The following is a 22,690-nucleotide window of genomic DNA, read 5'->3' as shown; positions in this document are numbered from 1 at the left end:
GACACGACCCAAAGATACAAATTATATAATATTGAGCCTTATTTAAACGGTCCGTGCCGAGTCGAGCCAGTCCGTTTGACACCTCTAGCCAAGATGCATGTAACAAAGGCTTGCCTATCTTGGGTTTCTCTCATATATGGGTTTTTTCTCATATATGGTATATCCAGAATTTGCATACGAAAGCCATGGCCCAATCGCATGCCGTCAACCCTAAGGCTGTTTGGAACAATTGTAGGACCATTGGGCGAATACATGTACCGGGCTGAACCCAGGCTTCTAGGTCTAGCCTTCTAGGTTTTGGTAGAAAAGTAGACCTACCAGGTCCTACTAGTTAGGCCTCTAGTTTGAAGCCACCTGCAATTTATAGGACCCCACCATTCCACCGACTCCATCCCAATGGGCCCAACCCAATCCACCCCTTTTCCCTCTCTTATACAGTTATACTTACAATTTCCGGTTTGGGGGATTTAGATTTCGATGAATTTTTACAAAGTATACTAGACTTTTATTGACTTTTCGAACGTTGATGGACAGTAGTATAGACTTTTACAAAATTCAGTAGAGCTAATTGGTGGACTTTTTGCAAAATTTTGTAGAGCAAAATATTAAACTTTCGTAGATTTGAAACTTGGGAGTTGGGAATACCTAATTCATCCAAATGGAAGACCACAAATATTGGTTTGACAGAAATCGTTTCGATTGTTTTACCCGTTAATACCCGCTTCATCCATAATCAAAATTATACTAAAAATTCAATGAAAATATCAAACTATTAAATATAACTAAAGAAAACTTAAAATAAATCCGTCATCATCAATCAACACCAACTCGCCACGATCCAAAACGGCAATTTTTCATATGAATTTGTTCCGTTTGAACAGGTCGTGTACAATTTTGCCAATCTACTTCTTTCCTTAAATGTTTTTAAAAGAGAAAAAGCAAAGAGAGAAGAAGAGTGCAGTTTACGACAAAAAAAAAACAGAAGAGCGCAGTTGCCCATCACACGTAGTTCCATTGTGGTCCTCCCTCTTCGCAGCTGAAAACATTTCAAAACAAAACCATATGAAAAATCAAAAAAGGGCAAAATAATCCTGACATTACACCTACTCACAAGCAGAGCCACGTGACAAACCGTGATATAGCGACATGTGGCATCACCCCATTTGCCCATCTCTTCAATCAATCGTACGGAATATTGCCTGTCATTTTTTTTTTGGCTAGGAGATCTCAACCATTGTACGGACAAGTAATTATTTAGAGAACTTTTGTGACTGTGCCCAACCGATGCCCCAAATTTACCTGCAACTTTGGGGTTATAAATGGACTGTCTGAATTTAACTGGCAACCGACAGGAATGTTGGCTGTTTTCGCTTTCAAGAGCCTCGCTGCCCGCTGAAACGGTCACCGGCCGCAGAGGGTTGTCAGTCACTTTACACACGTGTCACCATAAGACTTGATAGCACAGAGTTTGTGTGCCTCCAAGAAAGCTTTTTAATTTTTAGTTTTTTACCATTGGGTGAAGGAATAGTAAGTGGCTTCACATGCGTAAGCTCAGCCTTAGGCTTTTATTCTCTTGTTTTTTTTCTTTATGGGGAGGTGTCGATTAATTGCCAAAAAAAGAAAGGGGTTGTAGATTGGGTTCATGTCGTCCTTTCCTTTTTCATTTTATTCCATCTTTTTATATTACCTCAAATATACCTCATAGGGTTCTCTCTTGTAGACTTTGAAACCTAAAAAGGAAAAGAAACAAGTAGGGCAAATCCATCAATTTCTGGTTGATCTTCCTCCTCCCCCTTCTTCATCTCTCTCCTCAAATTTTCCCCCAGGGGATTCTGGGATTTCTCCATTTCACATATATCTATCTTGGATTTTGGTCTGCCCCCTTTCTATTTTTGGAAACCTTTCTTCTTCCTTTTTTCTTTCTTTCTGGGTTTTGGAAACCATTTGATTTTCTGGGGTTTTTCTTTGTTTGGAAGCTGTGAATATGGTTAGGGGGAAGACTCAGATGAAGCGCATAGAGAATGCGGCGAGCAGACAAGTGACCTTCTCCAAGAGAAGGAATGGACTGCTGAAGAAAGCCTTTGAGCTCTCAGTTCTATGTGATGCTGAAGTTGCACTTATTATTTTCTCTACAAGAGGGAAGCTCTATGAGTTTGCGAGCTCAAGGTACGTTTCAGAAAATGAAAAGAAAACAAAAAACAATTATATATAATTTTAGATTCATTTTCAGATGGTTTTCTTCTTCATTTAATTAAATTTGAGCTCAAGTCTTTAATGATTTAATACAAGCTGCTCTCACTATTAGCATAGTACATACAGCAGTCAATAGATATAGGCCAAGTACCAACAGTTTCTCAGGCTTTATACATGTCTATGGGGTATCTATATATAGTAGGTTTCTGAATCAAATCTTTTTGTGTGGATTTTGTTTCGTTGGATTGTGTTTTGGTTGAAAGCTTCTGGGTTTTAATTGGGTTTTTTTCTAGAGAGAGAGAGAGAGAGAGAGATCAGATAGAGAGATCAGAAAGAGACTTCTAACAACCATTTTGGTTAGGTTTATTGAGCAGGAACTATATAAGCTAGATTTCTTTCTTTACCGTATGATCTAAAGGTTCAGATAGCAGAGCCTGAACTACCTGCTCCAAGCGTTTTTTAAGTCCACTATAGTAAGTTGGCCTGCCAATTATATGACTCTTTATTTGTATTGATCTAATAAAATTCTATCGTTTTTATTTTTTATTTTTTATTTTTTATTTTTTATTTATATAATTTGATTACCTCTAAGTCATATATATGCTTATGTAAATTAAGGTTATATATGACTCTTTATTTCTATATATGCTTATGGAATCATTTTTTTTTTCCCACTGTATCTGAGTGCCTTTTGAGGAAGAGGTTGTATCCAACCTTAATTTCCTTTCATGAAAAAAGGAAAAAGAAAAAGAAGAAAGTCAGTTTAAATTAGCTTTAGTTTCTGGCCTCTCCATTTTTATATGTATTTATTAGGTACTTAAATATATGGGCCTAGATCTCCACTATATATAGCTATTTGATAAAGTAAGCTTAACAATCTTGTTATAAGTGTAGGATTTGATTGATTTGTGACCAAATTGTTTCTTTAATTCTCATAATTAAGGGGATGGATGCTCAATCAAATAAGCTTAATAGAGGGACCGCTAAGTATATAATTTATTGTGTTTGCTTCATCATATTTCTTTTTCGACCCCGAAGAAGAGAAAAATAATCATAATTCTTTTGTTTCATTTTCACAATATCTTCATATTAAAATGAGTACAAGATACTATTTGGTCAATAAAATTAAGATCGTTATTCCAAAGTGATCAAAATTTCACAACAAAAAGATAAAGAAGAAGAAAGATCGATCAAGATTCGAATGATAAAATGTAAAATGTAAGCTCGCGCTTGGTGTAGAACAATCGTTCACCCTGAGCTAAAACTTTCTTTCGCACAACTAGCTTGATCACTAAACGCAAACGGGTTGTCACAACTCAGACAGCAACTATAATAACTATAAAGTCCATCTCCTTTTAGGTGGTGACACTTGTCAGGGATCTGGAGGCTTCCTCTTCACCTCTGATGCTTTATATCAGACGATGATCTTATGGGAAAAAGCTAAAAACTTTATTCATGTATAATTCATAAATGGTTTTTTTTATTGCTTCATGCATGCATTCGATATTTTCACTGCGTGTGTGGTGCTTGTCAAATCTTCAGTTTTAGAGGTATTTCTTATGTATTGTTGTGGTTGGAGAAGCTTCAGTATCAGCAACACATTAGACCGTTATCAAAGGAGAGTGAAGGATCAAGGCCTCGGCAGTAAAGCAGTTCAAGTTGATATGGAGGTAAGCCAGCTGCCATCATTTTCACATTGCTTTTATCAAACCTTTCAGAAAATTTACAAGTATAAGTTGAAGGTATCATTCCAGTATCATCCCATACAATCAATTGGTCACACAATGGAATCTAAAACAAAGAGGATATTGAACCGGTGGGAATGGTTGCTTATTTCGTCGATCGGATAATTATATTTGGATAAATTATCGGATGGTTGAGAGCATCTTCAATCATGCTCCTTATTTTCAAGTTAAATTTTATCTAAAAAGACTAGACAGTTACTTTAGGAGCTCTGTATAAAGTTTCGACTCCAACCATGCTCTTTGTGTCTATGTTTTTGTTGTTGAAAGAGAACGATATATATTAAACTAAAATTGAATTGCATTAGGCTTCAAACAGGAGTCACTAGGAATAAAAATATTAGTTTAAAATATTATTTTGAATGAAAATTATTAAGAGATTTTCTATTTAAACCCCACACTTCTCTTAGTTCACCTTATATTCTAAGTTCACTCCATCTTTTAATTTAAATTTTCACAATTTCTAAGAAAACCCCACTATCTTCCCAAACTACCCTTAAATACACCCCAAATTGAAAAAATAAGAAATAAAAGAGATTTTCTATTTAAACCCCACAATTTTCTTTGTTCCCAGCAAAAAAAACACAAACAAATAGAACCATAAACCCGAAATTTAGTACTTTCTAGAGAAAGAGAATAACTTTACCTCTCTCCAAGAACTGTAATTGGAATTCCAACACTTGGGTATTGTTGAGTTGATAATCAACATGCCTTTCCATCAATTCCCACGCATATTTAAAGTGGTAGGCTCGTCAATTTTCTATGTCTTTAAAAGATGACTAATCTGGCAATAGGATGTAGAGGAGTTTGTATTTTTCTAAAACTTGATATGAAGAGTGGTGGGGTGTGTGTGTGTGGGGTGTGGGGTTTGTGTATAGATGTACTAGGGTTAATTATTAAGTTGGATGACCTTTTTTGTCTTTTTACATAATAATAAAACTTACAGCTTAATGATTTAAGTATTGGGGTGAACAAAGAAAAGTGTGGGATTTAAATAGAAAATCTCAATTATTAATGATATGGAGCTGCTACTTTCTCTCTCCTTAGATTTAGGAGCTCCTAAAGAAGGTAGGAGTTGGATAGGGGAAAAGGTTAAAGGTGAGTCTTTTTTAACTTCTCTCCAAATTTCAACTTAGAAGCTTTTTAGGAAACCCATTAAAGATACTCTAGAAGTTACTTATCTATTACTCGACTAAACGTGCATACTTTTAATTCACAGTTCAACAATATAAGTTTCTCTGCTAAGATTTTTTATTTTTTAGAGGAAGCGATGAATCTTCTGAGAGAATATTAAATATATGTGAGTGTGTGGCGCTATGACCTACATTGCCTCGCCATACAATCAATGGAAGACAATAATTAATGAAATTTACATGTCTATGATATACAAATTTACGTATATAATATTTTGACATAAACATAAATCTACAAATTGTTTCCGAATGAATACATACAAGTGCGGATATTCGCAGTTAAATATATATGCTTATATTGTAAGACTGTGAATCTGAATTTTGCTTCAATGAGTCATTCTTGCAGTTCAACTAACACATTGGAAGAATAATATTTCCTTATATATATATATATGTTTGGAATATATTCTCTTATCAAAAGCATTCTTTTTTAAAGAAATACACAATAATCTTGTTACTCAGTTTTTGGTAATTATTGGATTTGCATGCAGCGTGGGAAGGATGACACTTGTAGCATGGCGAAGAAGATTGATTTTATTGAAGCTTCTAAACAGTTAATTCGATGCTCAACTTGAAATTTGCATTCTTAAGTTTATTCTAATTATATATATGTATATACATATATTGGCGAAAGAAGCATATTCTAGTTTTGTATATTGCAATCAGAGTTTCGTTTTGGTCTGAGGTTTAAATATTAGTATGTAAAATATCCATATAATTTAATGCATATGGTGTAGGAAGCTCTTAGGTAATTGTTTGGAATCATGTTCGATAGAGGAACTGCATCAGACAGAGAACCAATTGGAGCGAGGCTTAAGCAAAATTAGGGCTAGAAAGGTACATTTTTTTTTATCATATTAAGGCCCATGCATTCTCTTTCATTCTTTTGGTCTGCACATAATTGGTTTTCTTTATATATTGCATACAACTTTCAGCAAAGATAGCATTAATAGTGTGAATATTACTTCATGTGGATCTCTACTGTGGGCCTTAGCTGGCCTCCTTTGGGAGAACGACTTATATGAAACGGGAATAACACTTTTGCTATCATTGGTCAATAATGCTATGACACGCGTGATACTGGGAATAGCAGCAACTAAGTTTTTCTCCTCCTTTGGGTGGTTTGTTAACAAATATCTCACTCTTTTAATCGACATGTGGTGGTTATGACATTGGTATCACATTGACAAATCAAATCCAAAAATTTTAACTGTTAAGTTGAGAAACTAAATTGTTATAATATATGGATGTGAATGTTATAGTGTAAGACAATGGACCGTCGTGAATTATGATTGTATATATTGCGGCAAAAATGAACTTAAGTAGTGGTCCAAATTTACAATCTGATAGCAAAACATGCTTATGGTCCTAAAATGTTACATTTGTGTGTGTAGTAGGTAGTTTGATTCATGACCATAAACTAATGCACTTTGTTTTGCCTATTATCAGACTCAGTTATTGAGGGAGCAGATAGAGAAGCTGAAGGAAGAGGTAATTAAATAGAAGTGCTGTATTATAACTTATAAGTACTCGTTTTATCAGAAAGTGTTGATATAGATTAATGTCATTTTCTTAATTTTGACTTGATCAGGAGAAAAACCTATTTGAACAAAATGCTAAGCTACGGGAAAAGGTAATCAAATCTTCTTTCTATAAACAACTTTGACTTCAGCATGGTATGCACACCCTATGCAATTCTTTGACACATTCAATCTGGGCTCATGATGATCTCCAATACAGCATAAGTGATTAAATGGAATATATATATATATATATATATATATATATATATATATATTATGACAAGTAATGATCTCTTGTCAAACTTTTGTTGTTGAGCTGTGAATCTGAATCATACATGCACTGAAGTAAGAATTAACGTGATCAATAATCCAGATTGAAATTGATCAGATTCACAATTTGACAACATAAGTACCAGAAAGTCTAAGAGAGAACCTTTCTCGATGCATAAACTGATCATAAATTACCAAAATAAGCCAATTGATTTACTTACTAATTGTATGACTGGTTGATCCAGTGTGGCATGCAACCACTTGGTCCTCCAAGCAAAAGAAAAGATGGAGAGAATCTTGCGGTACGCCAGCCCCGGACACCAGATATGGAGGATGTGGAGACTGACTTGGTGATTGGGCCACCTGAAATACGAAGAAGTGGCCAAAACCCATAGGATCATCTCAATACTAGTATTGGTGATAATAAAAGTTTACAGCTTCGAAAAACCTGCAACTGCAGCTGCAAAGCTTCCCGATGGTCGCACAAGAATTTGGTGTGCACCTGAAATAATTGTGAAGCTAAACAGTTCAATATATAATGTATAGATCTTAATATTTAAAGCTAAATGCAGAATACAATTAAATGTGTGATTATTATTTTTCTTGAACTTCTGCTTGTAGTTTAATTGGAACAACATATGACTCTGTGATTGTATTTCATGGAAGTTAAATCCATCTTCTATGAAAGTTAATTTTGCTTTCTAGCATTGGATCATTGCACGTATATATAGGCTTTTTGTAATTATTATCCTTTGTCTAAGGTATTCACGTTCTCTTGGTTAATGCGTTGAATTCATATCGAGTATGGTTGAAGTCAAGATATCTTAGAAAGAAATTGACTCTTTCTTGAAAAATTCCCTTGAAAAGTAGTAGATCAGCTTCACGCGTGGCATCTGAAATTCTAGAACATGGTATAATATGTGTCAGTTTGGAGAAAAAGTTCACCGAAACAAAAAGGCTATCATGTCTTATATGCTTTCATGAATTCAAGGAGCTTCCGCCATTGGTAAGGGTGTGAAAACCTGTGTTTCTGAACTTCCCTTCCCAAATTGACAAATTGGACCCTTCTGATAGGTCTTCAAACTTGGTAATTAGATGTTCTACTTATAATTCTAAACAAACAGAATAGTATTTTTTTGAGTTTAGGTTTACATAATTAGGCCTACCACCAAACACTTTTTTTTATAACTTTGTACTTAAATTCTGTTTTTAAGTTTAAAAACTTGAATTTAAATAGAATATAAACAAACCCTTAGGCCCCGTTTGGTTCACGGAATGGATTTGAGGGGAAATCAATTCCCATGTCATTTCCCAAGGAATGGGAATGAAAGATTCCTTTCCCACGTTTGGTAATGTTGGGAAAGTAACCGGGAGATTTCACTTTGTTTCCTTTCCTATGTTTGTTTTGAGTAGGAATGGAAAACAAAGTTTGTATAATTTTCCAATTATATCCATATTAAATCAAATAAAAAAAAGAATGCATTTAATGATACGTTGTAATTATAAATTGTTCATAGGGACAAAATAGTCATGAAAATTGTGCATTGAATGTTGGCTCATTTTCCCAAACTTTCCCATGATGAAGGAAACCAAAACCCAAGTTAAAAGGAGGGCATCACTTTCCCCCCTACTTTCCCATGTGCAAGGCATCCATTTCCCATGCCGGACTCACCAAACATGGGAAAGGAATTGAATTCCCATTTCCAAGTCTCCTTTCCCATGAACCAAACAGGGCCTTAACGCGTTGCGGTCCTATTTTGTGGACAGTAGGCCTCGTACCCAACTCATAGAAGTGGGTGATTTGGACGAGTAATGGAAGTGCCGGCAGCTTACCAAATGTAAGGACTTTTGGTGTATGGTTATTGAAACTTGGTAATTAGATGTTCCACTTATAATTAGAGGAAAATAAAAAGCACTTGCAATGTAGTTAGAAATTATAAACACTGAAATAACAGAAAAAAAATATCTGTTTTGGTCGGCAACTCTTTTGTTTGGATTCGGACTAACATGTATCCAAGTCTTGACTCTTGATGAGTGAATAGAAAGCCTCCAATGCGTAGAATACACGAAAGAAGCATTTGATGCAGAAAGACTAAATTATCAAAACGACAACGGATGATTACACGACAAGATTTACTGGCAAGTTAAGATTACACGTCTTCAAATAGTACCTTGGAAAATTAAATAAATATTTTCTTCAATAGAAAATAATGGTTGCCTTAAAAATATATTAACATTCTTGAGATTTTTGGGTTCAAAAGAAAGCACTTTTCCTTCCATTTTCTGTACCACTCACTGGTCACCACCACAATGGACTGGAAGGGGGAGGAGGACACCTACTTTTTATGACTTTGATTGAGGGGCTAAATTGTTGATTGAGAAATTAGGTCACATTTATCATCTTCAAGAACAAAATTGGTCCTAAAGGGAAATAAGAAAGTCCTTTTTGTTTGTTTCTCGGAGAAATTATAGAATGGTATCGTATCACCACGTTAGCTGGTGATATTCTCTCTCAAAATTTGACACATGTACAACTTTTTAACGAAAAATTAAAATTTTATACAATTGGATTTTCCGGCCAGGGGAGGCACATCTGCACCTCTTTGTGCCTCTGTGGGTCCACCACTGAGTATACGTGGGTGTTGGAATGATTCAAATTCCTTACTTCCCAAGTGTTTACTAACACATAAGAAATAACCAAATTATGTGAGTTTCATGTTAAAATCTGTAATCAAATACCCTCAAATGACTATCAATTAGGGGAGTAGTTGATCCAATTCCAATTCCAATTCCTTGATTCCCCTATCTTCCCCAATTCATGACTTCTCCCATTCCTGACAAATGAACATGTCCTACCACGTGAATCTAATTTTTGTGTGAGAGGTGATAATTTTTTTTAAAATAAAATCAATTCTATTGTATCAATATCATGGCCCGCTGATCACTGGCGGATCCACAGAGGCGCAAGGAGGTGCAGCTGTACCTCCCCTCGCCGGAAACTTCCTTGGGGATGCCGGAATTTGCCCCTTTGCTAGTGCCCACCAATTGTTCGACTAAATGCCTCAAAGACATTGTATTGTTTGCTGCTGTGTGAGACCCTGAATATTTACCTTATATTGTTGGGCTCGATCTCACGAGCATGTAGGAGAAAACGGTTCATCAATCGAAGCTACACAACCAAAGTTATGAATTTTCGAAGTTTTTCTTGAATATTTGAAGTTAAGTTGCAGAGGCACAGTTTAAGGAAGAAGAAGACTCCCTGTCAGCGCTTCTGATTTTGATTCTTTTTTAAATGACCCAATAGCAAGCCAACACATGTCTATTTCTAATTGGCCTAGCTTAAAAAATTCATTAAAAACTCATACGTGTGCCAAAAAATTTATCAAAAATTACCCCAAACTTTTAATCACGTATACTTTTACTTCATGACCTCCAATTTACATGTGCTTTTGGTTAGATTAATTGGTATTGACTTTTGTTAGATTAATTATGTAATTGACATGGATTTTGTTCATATTTGATATGAATTTTAGTAAACTAACTGTGTCAATAACAAAGATTTTGTTCATATTAATTGATATCCATATAGACTATAATCCATTAGTTGTAGACATAAAATTCTTATTTGTTTTAATTATGAGTGACATTAGGATTTTGCACCTCCCCTGAAAAATTCCTAGATCCGCCACTACCGCTGATTGAATTATGACAAACTGGGAGCTGTCCATGCATCACGCATGCATGCGTGAATTGCTAAACGTGAATCAATTATCAATATGGATGTGAACAGATCTAAATGCCAACTGCCGCATAAGCCAGATCAAATACACCAAAACTGGCCAGGCATGAACACATGGAAATCGTTTTGGGGTAACATGCGTGGACGGTGGACACATTGAAATCGTTCATGGCTGACAAGACTTTCCATTCAAACGGTCGATGATCAAGATGAAAACACCATCAAGGAGGGCTTCAAGACAATAATACAAATAAATGGGAGCACCTTGATAAGCCGAGCATCGAAAAAACAAAATAGTCGGACTTGATGTAAATCGATGAGAATCCTAGCAGGTAAGACCCTATCATCAAATACTTGGTGAACGAAAATTTACCAAGGGAAAAGTCTGAGGCTAGAAAAATCAAGCAAAAAATTGCAAGATACTACATGAAGGACAACAAGCTTGTTCAAATATCATATTTCGGTGCTCATCTCACCTACATCAAGTACCCGAAAACTCTCGAAGTGCTCTGCAAAACCCACGATGGCGAATATGTAAATCACGCTAGGGGCAGGTCACTCGTCTAAAAGCTCTCAGCATAAGCTACTTTTGGCTGCTAGCGACCGGCGCCGTCGCTTCCACCGATTGGACCAGGCGCTGCCACAAGATCACGACGACACCCAGCTAGCAGCCACGCCAGCTGGTCTTCGTCGCAATAAAAAATTGAAGAAAAATAAAAACCCAAGCATGACCTACCTTGGTGTGCACGACGAGCAAGTACACTTCTTCAAGATCTCTCACAAGCTAGAAAGTAGAGGATGACAAGTTTGCAATTGAAGATGAGTGAAGAGAAGTCTTGTATTTATAAAGGTTGGGCATCCTAGGTCAAGGAGGAATCACAAGCCTGTTCAAATTGGGAGCCCAACTCCAAGAAGAAGTCAAAAGCCAACTCGCAAAAGGAACCTAACTAAAAAAAAAGCCCAGATGCAGTTAGAAAGCCCGATAAATATTTCTCATTTCCACCATGCCTCACAAGTGCCATGTTAGAAGTTATGGGACATTTGTGGGAACACATATTTCAATAACCAATAGATGTGCGACACGTGAAAAAGGAATATTCCTTAGGTCAACTAATTACCATAATTAAATGGAAATTATAATTGATTTAAGATGAGAATATCTCCCTAAATAAAGGATGAGATTTCCACCAAATCTTCTTGATTAATTCTAATCTCCTATTTTTGGGTAAGAATAATCCTAATTTAATAAGGATTATTCTTAAAATCCTAGAATACAAGTAGCCTATAAATACATGGCTACACAAGGCATTCAAGGTAATTCTTTTTGAACCCTAAAATCCTCTCTTGCCGCCACTCTCTCTCTCTCTCTCTCTCTCTCTCTCCCCACACAGATAAGAATTTTATAATAAATATCGACACGTGGCAATTGAGAATCTTATTTGAAATTTGAGATCTGAATGTTATAATAAATTGGACACGTGGCAATTGAAAATCTTATCCTAAAATTTAATCCTAAAATTTAATTCGAAAATCTTATTCGAAAATGTTATCTAAAATTTTAGATGAGAATTTTATAATAAATAGTAACACGTGGCAACTGAAAATCTTATCAAAATTAATTGTTTAAGTAAAAAAAATAGAAAATAAATTAAAATGAATAGTAATTGCCCTTGCCTATAAAGGTGGAAACAAAATATGCAAAGGCTGCCACTATTCACATAAATAGTGATAGACCTTGCCTTACCTTTGCCCTTTGGGTTGGAAGTGCTCTTAGCTATTGTATGTTTCGTTTGCTTTCTGCATTATTTAATGAGATCAGATTTTAACCACCAAAATAATAATAATAAAAAAAAAAACCGTGCCCCTGATCTCGGATGGGCTCCCTAAACCTCCATCCTAATTTACTTTATTTTGCGTGGGCACTCGGCTTGAGTAGGCCCTTGCCTTAGTGTTCTAGCTGCCTCTCCAAAGTTTATGTTTGTTTTGTTTTAGGGCTTCTTAGATCTAGGTCCACAACGATTAGCTATCATTGGGTTTAGTCCTCGCGGTTTTAGTTTTAGATGCAGGTCCTTTTACATTTATTACTTTTTTGTTGTGTCAATTTTACCCTTTGAGGTAAATAAGGAAAACACATTGAAAATCTAAATTTAATACATTATTTCCTTGTAATTGAATTCCACAATTTAAATTTTGAATTCTTTCCTTCATAATATTCCTAATATATGGACAAAATACAATTTAATCAATACAAAGTAAAGACTCACAAATTATACCAATACAAGCACCCACATTAAATTATATACCTGACATACAAGTAAATAGTGTTATTATTAGTAACGAAAAATACTTAGTGATAAATCATGTTACCTATAAGTTAGGAACATAAATTAGAAAACTACCTATAAGTCAGATAAAAAAATAGAAAACTACCTATATGTCCGGTATATAAAAAAGATAAATGGTAAATCGTATGTTACCTATAACTTAGATTCATAAACAAAAAGGCAAAAAAGTGTGGTACCTATATCTCATGTATGTCAAAACACAAGTCAATTAATAACTTTTTTTTTCTTAAATGAATATGTTACCTATAATTTAGATATATATATGAAGAAAAATATATCAAAAAATGTATTACGTACCTATGTCTCCGGTATACTATACATAAAAGAACAACTAAAAAGAACAAAATAACTGAACCTGATTAAAAGTTGAGCATATATTCAACATAGAATAATAATAATAAGATTACCTCATTAAGAGTTGTTGGATGATGAAAGAAATATAATATTGGCTAATTATCTCATTAAGGTAAGTAATCTAAGATAATGGGCAAGGGTAAATTGGATAAGGAAAGAAATATAATATTGGCTAATTATGTCATTAAGGTAATCTAAGATAATGGGCAATATTGGGAAAAAAAAAAGATTTTAAATATATAAAATAAAAAGATTACATCAGACAATATTCAAAAAGGAATGTAATCTTATGTGGCACAAAAGTCAAAGGACTTGTATCAAAGTCACCAAATCCGAGGATTAAACCCAACTTCTAGATGAGAATTTGGATCTATATCAACTTTTCTATTTGTTTTAAGCCTCTTGTACGTTTCTTTTGCGTCCAGCTTTCTTTAACGAGATCAGATCTCGACCACCCAAAAAATAAAAATAAAAAACCGTGGTCCGTGATGTGCGGCAAAACTTGCCAAGCGGACACGTCTCAAACTCAAATGGACAAATCTTCAAAGTTTCAAACGCTGAGCTCAGAAGTAAACCCAAAAATCATTCTCAAAGCAAAAGCAAAAGCAAAAGCAAAGCACCCAAGTTTCAGTTAGGATTTCTCCTTTGCTTTGAAACTCTTCCTTTTCTGTGCTTGTTTTATAATCTTATTAATTAAGATAAGCAGCAGTGCAGCACCACCAGAGACTTCATTGTGTTTTCTTTCTTTCTTTGGATGCCAAAAAGATTGGAGCCAACAGAGAGAGTGGGTGTCTAAAGAAAACCCGAGTGTCTTGACTACAGAGATGGGTACTTTGACTGCTGCTTCTTCTGTGCTTCCTTCGGATTTCAAACCTTCACTCTCTCTATCTGATCACAGAGGCTCTCTCCTTCACTGTACAAAAATACCCAAGAAAAGAAACAGGGCCATGGTTCCTGTAAGCTTCTTTTTATTTTATTTTTTATTTTTATTTATAAAAAAAAAAAATCACAAAATTGTTTCTTGGGGGTTTTTTTTTTTTTGGTGTGTGTGTGGGTTATTTTGGACAAGAATGGTTGAAATGGATTTGTGGGTTTGTTTGATTAGGTTGCAAGGCTATTTGGGCCATCCATATTTGAAGCATCAAAGCTGAAGGTTCTGTTTTTAGGAGTGGATGAGCAGAAGCACCCAGGGAAGCTTCCAAGAACTTACACCCTTACTCACAGTGATATCACCTCAAAACTCACTCTGGCAATTTCACAGACAATAGACAACTCTCAGGTTTGTGCCTTTACTTGAGTGTTGTGTATGTTTTTCTTGAGGCTCAAGTAAAAAATTTAACAGAGGAGATCAAACAGGGGATTGTTGTTTATGTTATTAGCTATTGGTGTAGATAAAAAAGAAAATTTCTGGATTGAAAATTGGGGAAATTGATTTGCAGTTGCAAGGGTGGTACAACAAGTTACAGAGAGATGAAGTTGTGGCCGAGTGGAAGAAAGTTAAGGACAATATGTCTCTTCATGTTCACTGCCACATAAGTGGAGGTCATTTCCTTCTAGATCTGTTTGCAAGGCTGAGATACTTCATCTTCTGCAAAGAACTTCCTGTTGTAAGTCATTAATTAATTACTCTTAATTACTGTTTAATTTTGTCTTTTTGATCTTTATTAATATTTATAACCAATATCTAAATAGGTTTTGAAGGCCTTTGTTCATGGGGATGGCAATCTGTTCAGCAACTACCCAGAATTGCAGGAGGCTTCGGTTTGGGTTTACTTCCACTCAAGCATTCCAGAATTCAACAAGGTGGAATGTTGGGGCCCACTCAGTGATGCAGCAGCACCTTATAGAAGTACGCCAGGTGGGGCCCTCGAGGAAAACGAGAAGGAAACTTTTCCAAGCAACTGGGACTTGCCAGCGCCATGCCAAGAAGAGTGTAACTGTTGCTTCCCACCATTGAGTTTGGTTCCATGGCCCCAAGAGCTTCCCCATGTAAATGAAACTAGATATGGGCCCCAGCAGAGCTTTGACGGCCAAACCCAAGAAACAAACTAAAAAAAATTCCTTAGTTTGTTTGATTTGATGTAAATAGAAACATATTTGTTCCTTTTGGCTTTCTGGAAGGTCTTTTGTTTTAGGAAGTCAGATTTATTCATGGCCAGACCAAATCCCATTCAAGAACTGTGAATCAGTGAATGAAACAGTTCTTGAATGGTGGTGTGCTATCTATCATCAGTATGTTCCAGTTCTAGTTTGCCAAGTTACTGTAAATGTAGTTGGTGCGTTATTTGCATCAACTATTAAATTGTAAAAGTAGATGAATATTTAAAGAGATAGATTCGATATATGTTTTTCTATTATGGTTTTTTTTTCTTTAATATAAGTGATAGTCTACAATATTCTAAACTATGAAAGAATGGTGTAAGAAACATAAAGATCAATCCAACAGCTCAAATCCAAACACAGCAAAAGAGAGAGAGAGAGAGAAAAAAAAAAAGTGAGAAAAAGTGTTAAGTGACCAATAAGTATATATTTGCAAAATGTGTGGGTACAAGTGGCATTTGCAGATTAAATTTGGATTGCACTGGTAGCGGTATTTCTATTTCCTATACTATTTTTAAGAAACGTAAATAAAATCGAGTATCATCGCGCGGCTATACTATTTTAAAATAAAAATTAAAAACTGGGTATAGCCGGGCGGCTATACTAACCCGCCTAATGACTAGGAACCAAGTGTCCGAAACCGTACAGCCACCCGGCTATACTATTTATTAAAAAAAAAAACCCGGTAGAGCCGCGCGGTTATACTATTTATATAAAAAAAAATTCATCGCGTATAGCCGGGCGGCTATATTATTTTTAAAAGAAAACAAAAGAGCCCAGCGATTGGGCCTCCACGTGTCAAAATAGGAGTCGCCGCCCGGCTATACTATTTAGAAACATAAAAAGCGCGTATAGCCGATCGGCTATACTATTTAATAAAAATTAAAAACCGGGTATAGCCGGTCGGCTATACTATTTATATATATATATATATATATATTAAAAAAGGACCGCCTAGCGCCTAGGCGCCAAGTGTCAAAACAGTAAAGCCGAGCGGCGATACTTTTAAAAAAAAAAAAAAATTTAAATCGAGTATAGCCGCCCGGCTATACGATTTATGAAAAACAAAAGAGGGCGCGCCGAGCGATTAGGGGCCATGTGTCAAAATAGGTGTAGCCGCGCGGCTGGACTATTTTTAAAATTAAAAATTAAAAACTGGGTATAGCCGTTCGGCTATACGTTATATATATAGAAATTCTCTTATGCGGACATCCGGACGTTATTATCGTGCGGACGCAGTGTATTTTGTACTACCCCTCTCTGTTTTCCTGCCTGTTTACAATAGGATCCGCACGATAATAACGTGCGGACATCCGGATAAGAGAATAACTATATATATATATATATTAAAAAAAGGACCCGCCTGACGCTAGGCGCTCACGACCCACTTGAGGAAAATCCATCTCTTAAGCAAATCCAAGTTGCAGAAAAGGCTCTCAAAAGTGTTCGAAGTTGAACATTAGGATGACCCAAATGAGAGAGGGAGGGAGAATAATAAGGGGGCAGAAGAAGAGAAGAGAGAAGAGAAGTGAAACCCACAAGATGCAGAAAAAGGAGAGAGGAGATGCATGATTGGGGTTTCATCTCTGAGAGAGCAGAGCAAAGATTCGAAGAATAAACCAAAATTTTCAGAGAGGAGAAGAGAGATAGAGTAAAGAGAGTGTTTTGAGAGAGCAAATGAAAAAGTGTGCAAAGGGATTAAGTGTGCAATATATAAGTATTTATAGATAATATCTCATCAATGAATATATGCTGGATGGTATATGACCAATAGGTTTGCAAGGAGTGATCTTTTTTGCCCAATTTCCCAATTATAATAAATCACATTAACAAACCGGGGGATTCTGATTCTGTCAGACATTTTGAATCATATTCTATAATCACAGGGGATGTTCATCATATGCTGGAAATGCTAAGGAGGGTGTATTCAATTAAGATTTTTAAATAGTTTAAAAGAGTTGAGTATAAATTTGAGCTTAAACATTGTCCTTGACGTCACCAACTTCTATAGTTTTGGCGCAAAAAATGTGAAAAAATTGTGATCCATTTACAAAGAATGTGAAGATACTACACCACAATGACCAACTTATCTTTCAGTATTCTCCCTTTAAATATACAAGGGAGCACCGAGAAGGTGAAAATAATTGATAACAACCCCCCCTCTCGATCTATACATATTTTGACTACTGAAGTGGGAAAAAGAGAATAAATAAACATTTGAAAAAGATTAAACCAATCATCGCTTCAACTCTCGTCTTAGCCTTTGAGGTCCCAGCAAAATCCCTGGTCATTTGTGGGTTGATTTAAGTTTACCATCTGATCAGCTCTTTTATCATGTCAAAAAGAAATGACATATAATCCTCATTCAATTCCCATTCCTCGGCCAATATGAGCAATTGCGAAGGTTGCTAAGTTGGTATCGAAGTCCCGCAGGAGGTCACCGGATCACAGTTCTTCCAAGTGATGATGCTCCAATTTCACTTTCTGTGTTCTGCAATAATAATTTGATTAACAAGAGTTGTATTGATTTACATAAGAAAGGGAAAAACACAGGGAACAACTAAATGCAATATAGAGCACTTGCATAAACCAATTTTAATTCACGTTCTCAGTAGAATGTCAAGGATATGGAACACAATTAGTTCCTCACCACAAACGCAGAATAATCAATGCCACTCATTATATATACATTATACCCTAGTCAATTACTATCAAATAAGGAATATCTATTAACCAAATTGATGGCATGTAGTATGCATTAATTTCCGTCAACTATTGAGTCTTTTTACCTGGGATTTAGGGGAAGGAAATACATTCCAAAATCTAAGTGTTTCATCTCCTGCTCCAGTGACAATCGTCTGAAACAACAATAATCAATGTAATAGATCAGAATATGCATAAAGGAACGTCAATTAATTTGCATAACCATAAAAAAAGGGCAGGTAATTAGAAGGAATTGGGGGTACATTACCTGTCCATCAGGTGAGATAGCAAGATAAAGAACTCTGTATGTATGGCCAGTAAGAGTTGCCAGCTGCATCAGCAGAAGAAAATTGAAAATTAGAAATGGAAGTAAAGACATTTATTGGTTACAGGAATTCACAAGACTTTGGCACTTTGGCACTTCGGTACCTTGGACATGGTGGGATATCTCCAAACTATTATCTGATTTTGGGAGTACCCATGCGTGCTGACAAGTTCATTGACATTTTTAGACCACACGAGATTGCATACCTGCTTATATACAATGGATGGAAGCACAGTCCTTATTAGAAAGAGGGAGGGGGAGGGATTTCAGTCACCAACTAAATTCATTTCTATGAAGAGAAATATATCAACATTTAGCATCACGAATGAGATAAATCCATGTTTTTCTGAGTAACATATTTCTTCCTTTCATCTAGCATCTAGATGCAAAACACAGCAAAATTAATCAGATTCAAGTTGCAAATGTGTTAACCCCAGTTTTCTCCCTTTACCAATACATGGAAAAGTTCAAAGTAAAAAATTGAAGTTACATCATTCTATATTGGGTGGAATGATCTACTCATTAGAAAAAGAACAATGTTAAGAAACAACAAGTTTGGGAACTATTGAAATAATGGCATCCAGTGCAATCAGTTTAGGTTCACTAAATATTCCCCATAGGGCAAAGCTTCCTTTCCGCATGAATATTTAAAGCAAACCAAGAGGAAAAGTAAGCATATTAAGCAAACCAACAAGTTTTTCACCTGACTCCCAGTGTCCATGCAGCTCAAGTGTGAGTTAGTGGTTGTATTCCAGAAACGAATACACCGGTCTGCAGTTCCTCCCCCAGATGCAAGAAGTCCATGAAGATGGGGAGACCATGCAATAGCTTTCACAGCTGCAGTATGCTCACAGTATTTCAGCACCGGTTGAGTTGAATGTTGATTCCAAACAAAAAGCTGTATATACAAGGGACAAATGATCAGTTATGAATAGGAAGCATGACCAAATTACAATGCACATAGCGTAAGTCAGGCTGAAAGGAAAATGTAGCATACTCTATTATCATTCCCGCCCGATGCCAACTCACGGTTATCGTAAGACCACTTCAGTCCACAAACCTAAAGAACAATAAAATTATTTTCAGACTGAGAAAATATAAATTAAACAGAATATCGCATGCAGCATATATGATAATAACATAACAACTGGTATACTACCCAAAGTTTAAATTAGAAAACTGAAGGATTAGAATGAGTAACATTCATGAAAGCACACTCGAGTCCAAAAAGTTTAGCAGTCTTTTATTCAACTCACAAGTTCAATCAAACTGAACATGAAATAAAGGATTCTGACCTCTGACTTGTGTCCGGAAAGTTTGCTAACAAAATCTTCTTGAGCACGAATATCACGTTGAAGAATACTCTTGTCCCGGCTACCAGAGGACAACATAGACGAACTCCAGGCTAAGGCTCCAATGCGCAGCCGATGGCCCTCCATAGTTCTTATCCTCCTACAACGAGATGCATCCCAAATCTACAGAGTAGGTAATGAGTGCATCAGCTAATCATTCAGCAGCATATATGCAAATGCACATGTTTAACAGTAAAACTAATATGCCAAGAAATAAAGATAAGAGGTTGGTAGATACGAAGTTCATGTTGTAATGCTGCACAAAACTTAACCCACAAACTGCTCACGTGCAACTGTCTTGAATATCAACTTATCACATAAATTTTCAATCATAACCTGATTATTGTACACAATGTAATCTGGTTCCAACAAAGGCAGGATACAGAAGTGGCATGTTATACATAACCAGACCACAAGTCGAAAGTTTATCAATGTGTGAATGTGCATAAAAAGATCAAATAAAAAAGTCACCAAAATCAGAATCCAATTCTGTTTGGACTCATAGTTCCAAACACTGTCACAATGTAAAGAGCAGGAGATGGAGGTTCCCAGTTAACCTATTCATAGTCATATCTAAAAACCAGTAACATAGATTATCTACAGCTCTGAACACCTAGTAAGGAATCTTAAGATTAAAACAATACTTGGAGATTCTAGAATGATAAAGTACTACCGATAATGTCTAATTATGCACCAAAAATATTTGATATGATGTGTTGGTGGGAGTGGCTGTGCTAAGGAGACCAGACAGGGGCTTGTTTACGCTGTTACACCTTTATTGAGCTAGACAGGACATTGTTATTTGTAGTAGCCTATATTCTAATATCGAAACTTTTCCACAACTTTCGTCGTTCAGATAAAAGTTTTCAAGCATTATGTTGTCCAATGATCATATCTCACATGATAAAGTCACAAACTTGTTGCTTAAAACACTTACTGTTTAGATGTTGTTGCAAGTCCACCTTTAATTCCAATTTGCAATATTAAAATATAAAAAATAGCATCTCAATTTTAAACCTATAAGAATGCAACATGTCTGATATCATGTACAAGTATCTCTTACTTGGACTTTCCCATTGCTAGTTCCAACAGCAAGATGAGTCCCACGCTGAGCCCAGCCTACGGAACAGACACTGTCATCAATCCCCAAGTCGCATAACTTAGTTACCTGGAAGTAACATACAATGATCAAGTTAAAAAAATTTATACAGGCAAAGACTCAAATTAGCAAAATTTCATACTAACACCACGAAAAGAACACACTAGATGATCAGAACAGTCATAAAAACCTACAAGGTTGTGACTTGTGACATTGGAGAACGTACATTTGCCTCAGGTAATACTCAACCAAACAAAATTACAACAATAACGTAGAGTTAGAAAACAGAAGCAAAGTCAGTGAAGCAAGAGCTCACCTTACTACTACAAGCATTCCACAAATAAACACAATTGCCCAACCCAACAGCCAGCACATTATGCGAAGACCAATCCACAAGATTCAAATAAAAGTCGTCTTGCAAAGCAGGTGCATCCAAAACCTGAACAAGAAACAAAACTCCATAAACCCAATTGACCAAATTCAAACACCAACCGAACCCAAATCGCCAAAAAGACCAGAAATTGATAAAATTTACCTTATAAGGCGACCTGGGAACCTTCCTAGGAGCCTTAACCGGGCTATGGTGAACCCCAGTGACCACATCATCGAACCCAAACGGCGAGAGCGAGTGCATGGACCGGCGAGTCTCGGTCTTGAACCGGAAGATGTTGGGGCTGGGCGGGTTCATCTGAATCAAGTTCCGCTTCTCTGGCGTCGCCGGAGGGACGACACCGGCGGCGTCGGGGCCGAAGAGGGCGGCACGTAAGAGCGTGGCGTAAGCGCTAGAGGAGTCATCGCGGCCCTCGGCCGGAGTATTCGAGATGTCGAAGAGGGCGAAGTTGGAGCCGGATCTGCTGGGGATGAACCTATCGGAGTAGATGGTCCTCGACGGAGATTGGTGGTGGTTGGAGTTGATCATTCGGTCGATGTGCCGAGATGGTGCTAGGGATTGCAGAGCCTGAGGGGTGCGCGGCACAGCCGGAGGCGGATTGAGCTGCGACGAAGACGAAGATGGGGTTCTCGGAGCTGGTTGGTTGTTCGACAGTGGTGCCGCGGGATCGTCCATGGAAGATCACTGTGTATGTGCGTGTCTCTGTCTCTCTGTGTGTATTAGAGAGAGAGAGAGAGAGAGAGAGAGAGAGAATGGTTTGGGATGGCGATGGAGATAGAGAGAGAAAGAGAGGAAGGGGGTTGATGCGTTTGATGGCTAGAGACTTCACTAGTAATTTTCCCGGGAAAACTAGGTAAGAAAGTAGTTAATTATCCCGGGAAAATCATAAGGGGGTTATATTGTGGTAAGGGGCTTTGGGTAAACAGTTAAAGGCTGGAGCTTTAGGCTTTCACACTTTAAACAACTTACTCTTTTTCCTTTTTTCTCCAGGAAGATTTATAGAAACCTACCAAAACTGGGGGATTCAGTTTCCCTTTTATTTCTTTACCAAGTTTCAAAATAATAATAAATTGGGACTTGGTGTACAAAAATTTTGCTATAGAATAACAATATACCAAGTTTTGCCTGTAAGTTTATATATGTGGTGGTGAAAGGTTTTCTTGTGTAGTTATTATGCTAGGATCATGTCTGCTTTAAAATCAAGGGGATGCATGTGGATTTCCATTATAAAAAAAACATAAGGCATGCTGGATTTAAGTACTGGAGTGGGTTTTTAGGATTTGGGTTATAATATATTCAATTTTGTTATGGAAAAAGGGCTTTTTTTTTTTTTTTGACTTTTTAAAATTGAGGAGGAGCTC

At 36.4% G+C, this 22,690-nt stretch overlaps 3 protein-coding genes across 4 annotated transcripts; 2 read left to right on the top strand and 1 right to left on the bottom strand.

The window, feature by feature from the left end:
* Positions 1 to 1,613: 1,613 nt before the first annotated feature.
* Positions 1,614 to 7,623, top strand: LOC110747560 (agamous-like MADS-box protein AGL19). Of its 2 annotated transcripts, none has more exons than XM_021947727.2 (7): positions 1,614 to 2,166; positions 3,782 to 3,863; positions 5,620 to 5,681; positions 5,866 to 5,965; positions 6,578 to 6,619; positions 6,720 to 6,761; positions 7,167 to 7,623. In XM_021947727.2, exons 1-7 carry the CDS (start codon positions 1,985 to 1,987, stop codon positions 7,314 to 7,316), a joined length of 660 nt encoding a protein of 219 aa, XP_021803419.2. In that variant the 5' UTR covers positions 1,614 to 1,984; the 3' UTR covers positions 7,317 to 7,623. The 2 variants fall into 2 exon arrangements, with proteins under 2 accessions (XP_021803419.2, XP_021803407.2); XM_021947715.2 differs by having other exon boundaries at positions 3,776 to 3,863.
* Positions 7,624 to 13,907: 6,284 nt separating this feature from the next.
* Positions 13,908 to 15,701, top strand: LOC110747541 (protein STAY-GREEN homolog, chloroplastic). The gene is made up of 4 exons (XM_088253268.1): positions 13,908 to 14,315; positions 14,465 to 14,638; positions 14,799 to 14,966; positions 15,052 to 15,701. Exons 1-4 carry the CDS (start codon positions 14,184 to 14,186, stop codon positions 15,409 to 15,411), a joined length of 834 nt encoding a protein of 277 aa, XP_088109394.1. The 5' UTR covers positions 13,908 to 14,183; the 3' UTR covers positions 15,412 to 15,701.
* Positions 15,702 to 17,485: 1,784 nt separating this feature from the next.
* Positions 17,486 to 22,203, bottom strand: LOC110747838 (B-type cell cycle switch protein ccs52A). The gene is made up of 10 exons (XM_088253475.1): positions 21,474 to 22,203; positions 21,255 to 21,377; positions 20,903 to 21,007; positions 19,783 to 19,962; positions 19,485 to 19,547; positions 19,191 to 19,385; positions 18,592 to 18,693; positions 18,431 to 18,493; positions 18,249 to 18,317; positions 17,486 to 17,950 (listed from the first exon to the last, which is right to left on the bottom strand). The coding sequence occupies exons 1-10, from the start codon at positions 22,002 to 22,004 to the stop codon at positions 17,897 to 17,899; spliced, it is 1,485 nt and encodes a 494-aa protein (XP_088109601.1). The 5' UTR covers positions 22,005 to 22,203; the 3' UTR covers positions 17,486 to 17,896.
* Between the last annotated feature and the right edge of the window lie 487 nt (positions 22,204 to 22,690).

This window comes from Prunus avium, chromosome 5 (assembly GCF_965620075.1).
Source record: "Prunus avium chromosome 5, drPruAviu1.hap1.1, whole genome shotgun sequence".
In the NCBI taxonomy this organism is placed as follows: domain Eukaryota; kingdom Viridiplantae; phylum Streptophyta; class Magnoliopsida; order Rosales; family Rosaceae; genus Prunus; species Prunus avium.
The sequence above is the reverse complement of the archived record's forward strand: the minus strand, read 5'-3'. Positions and strand labels throughout refer to the sequence as shown.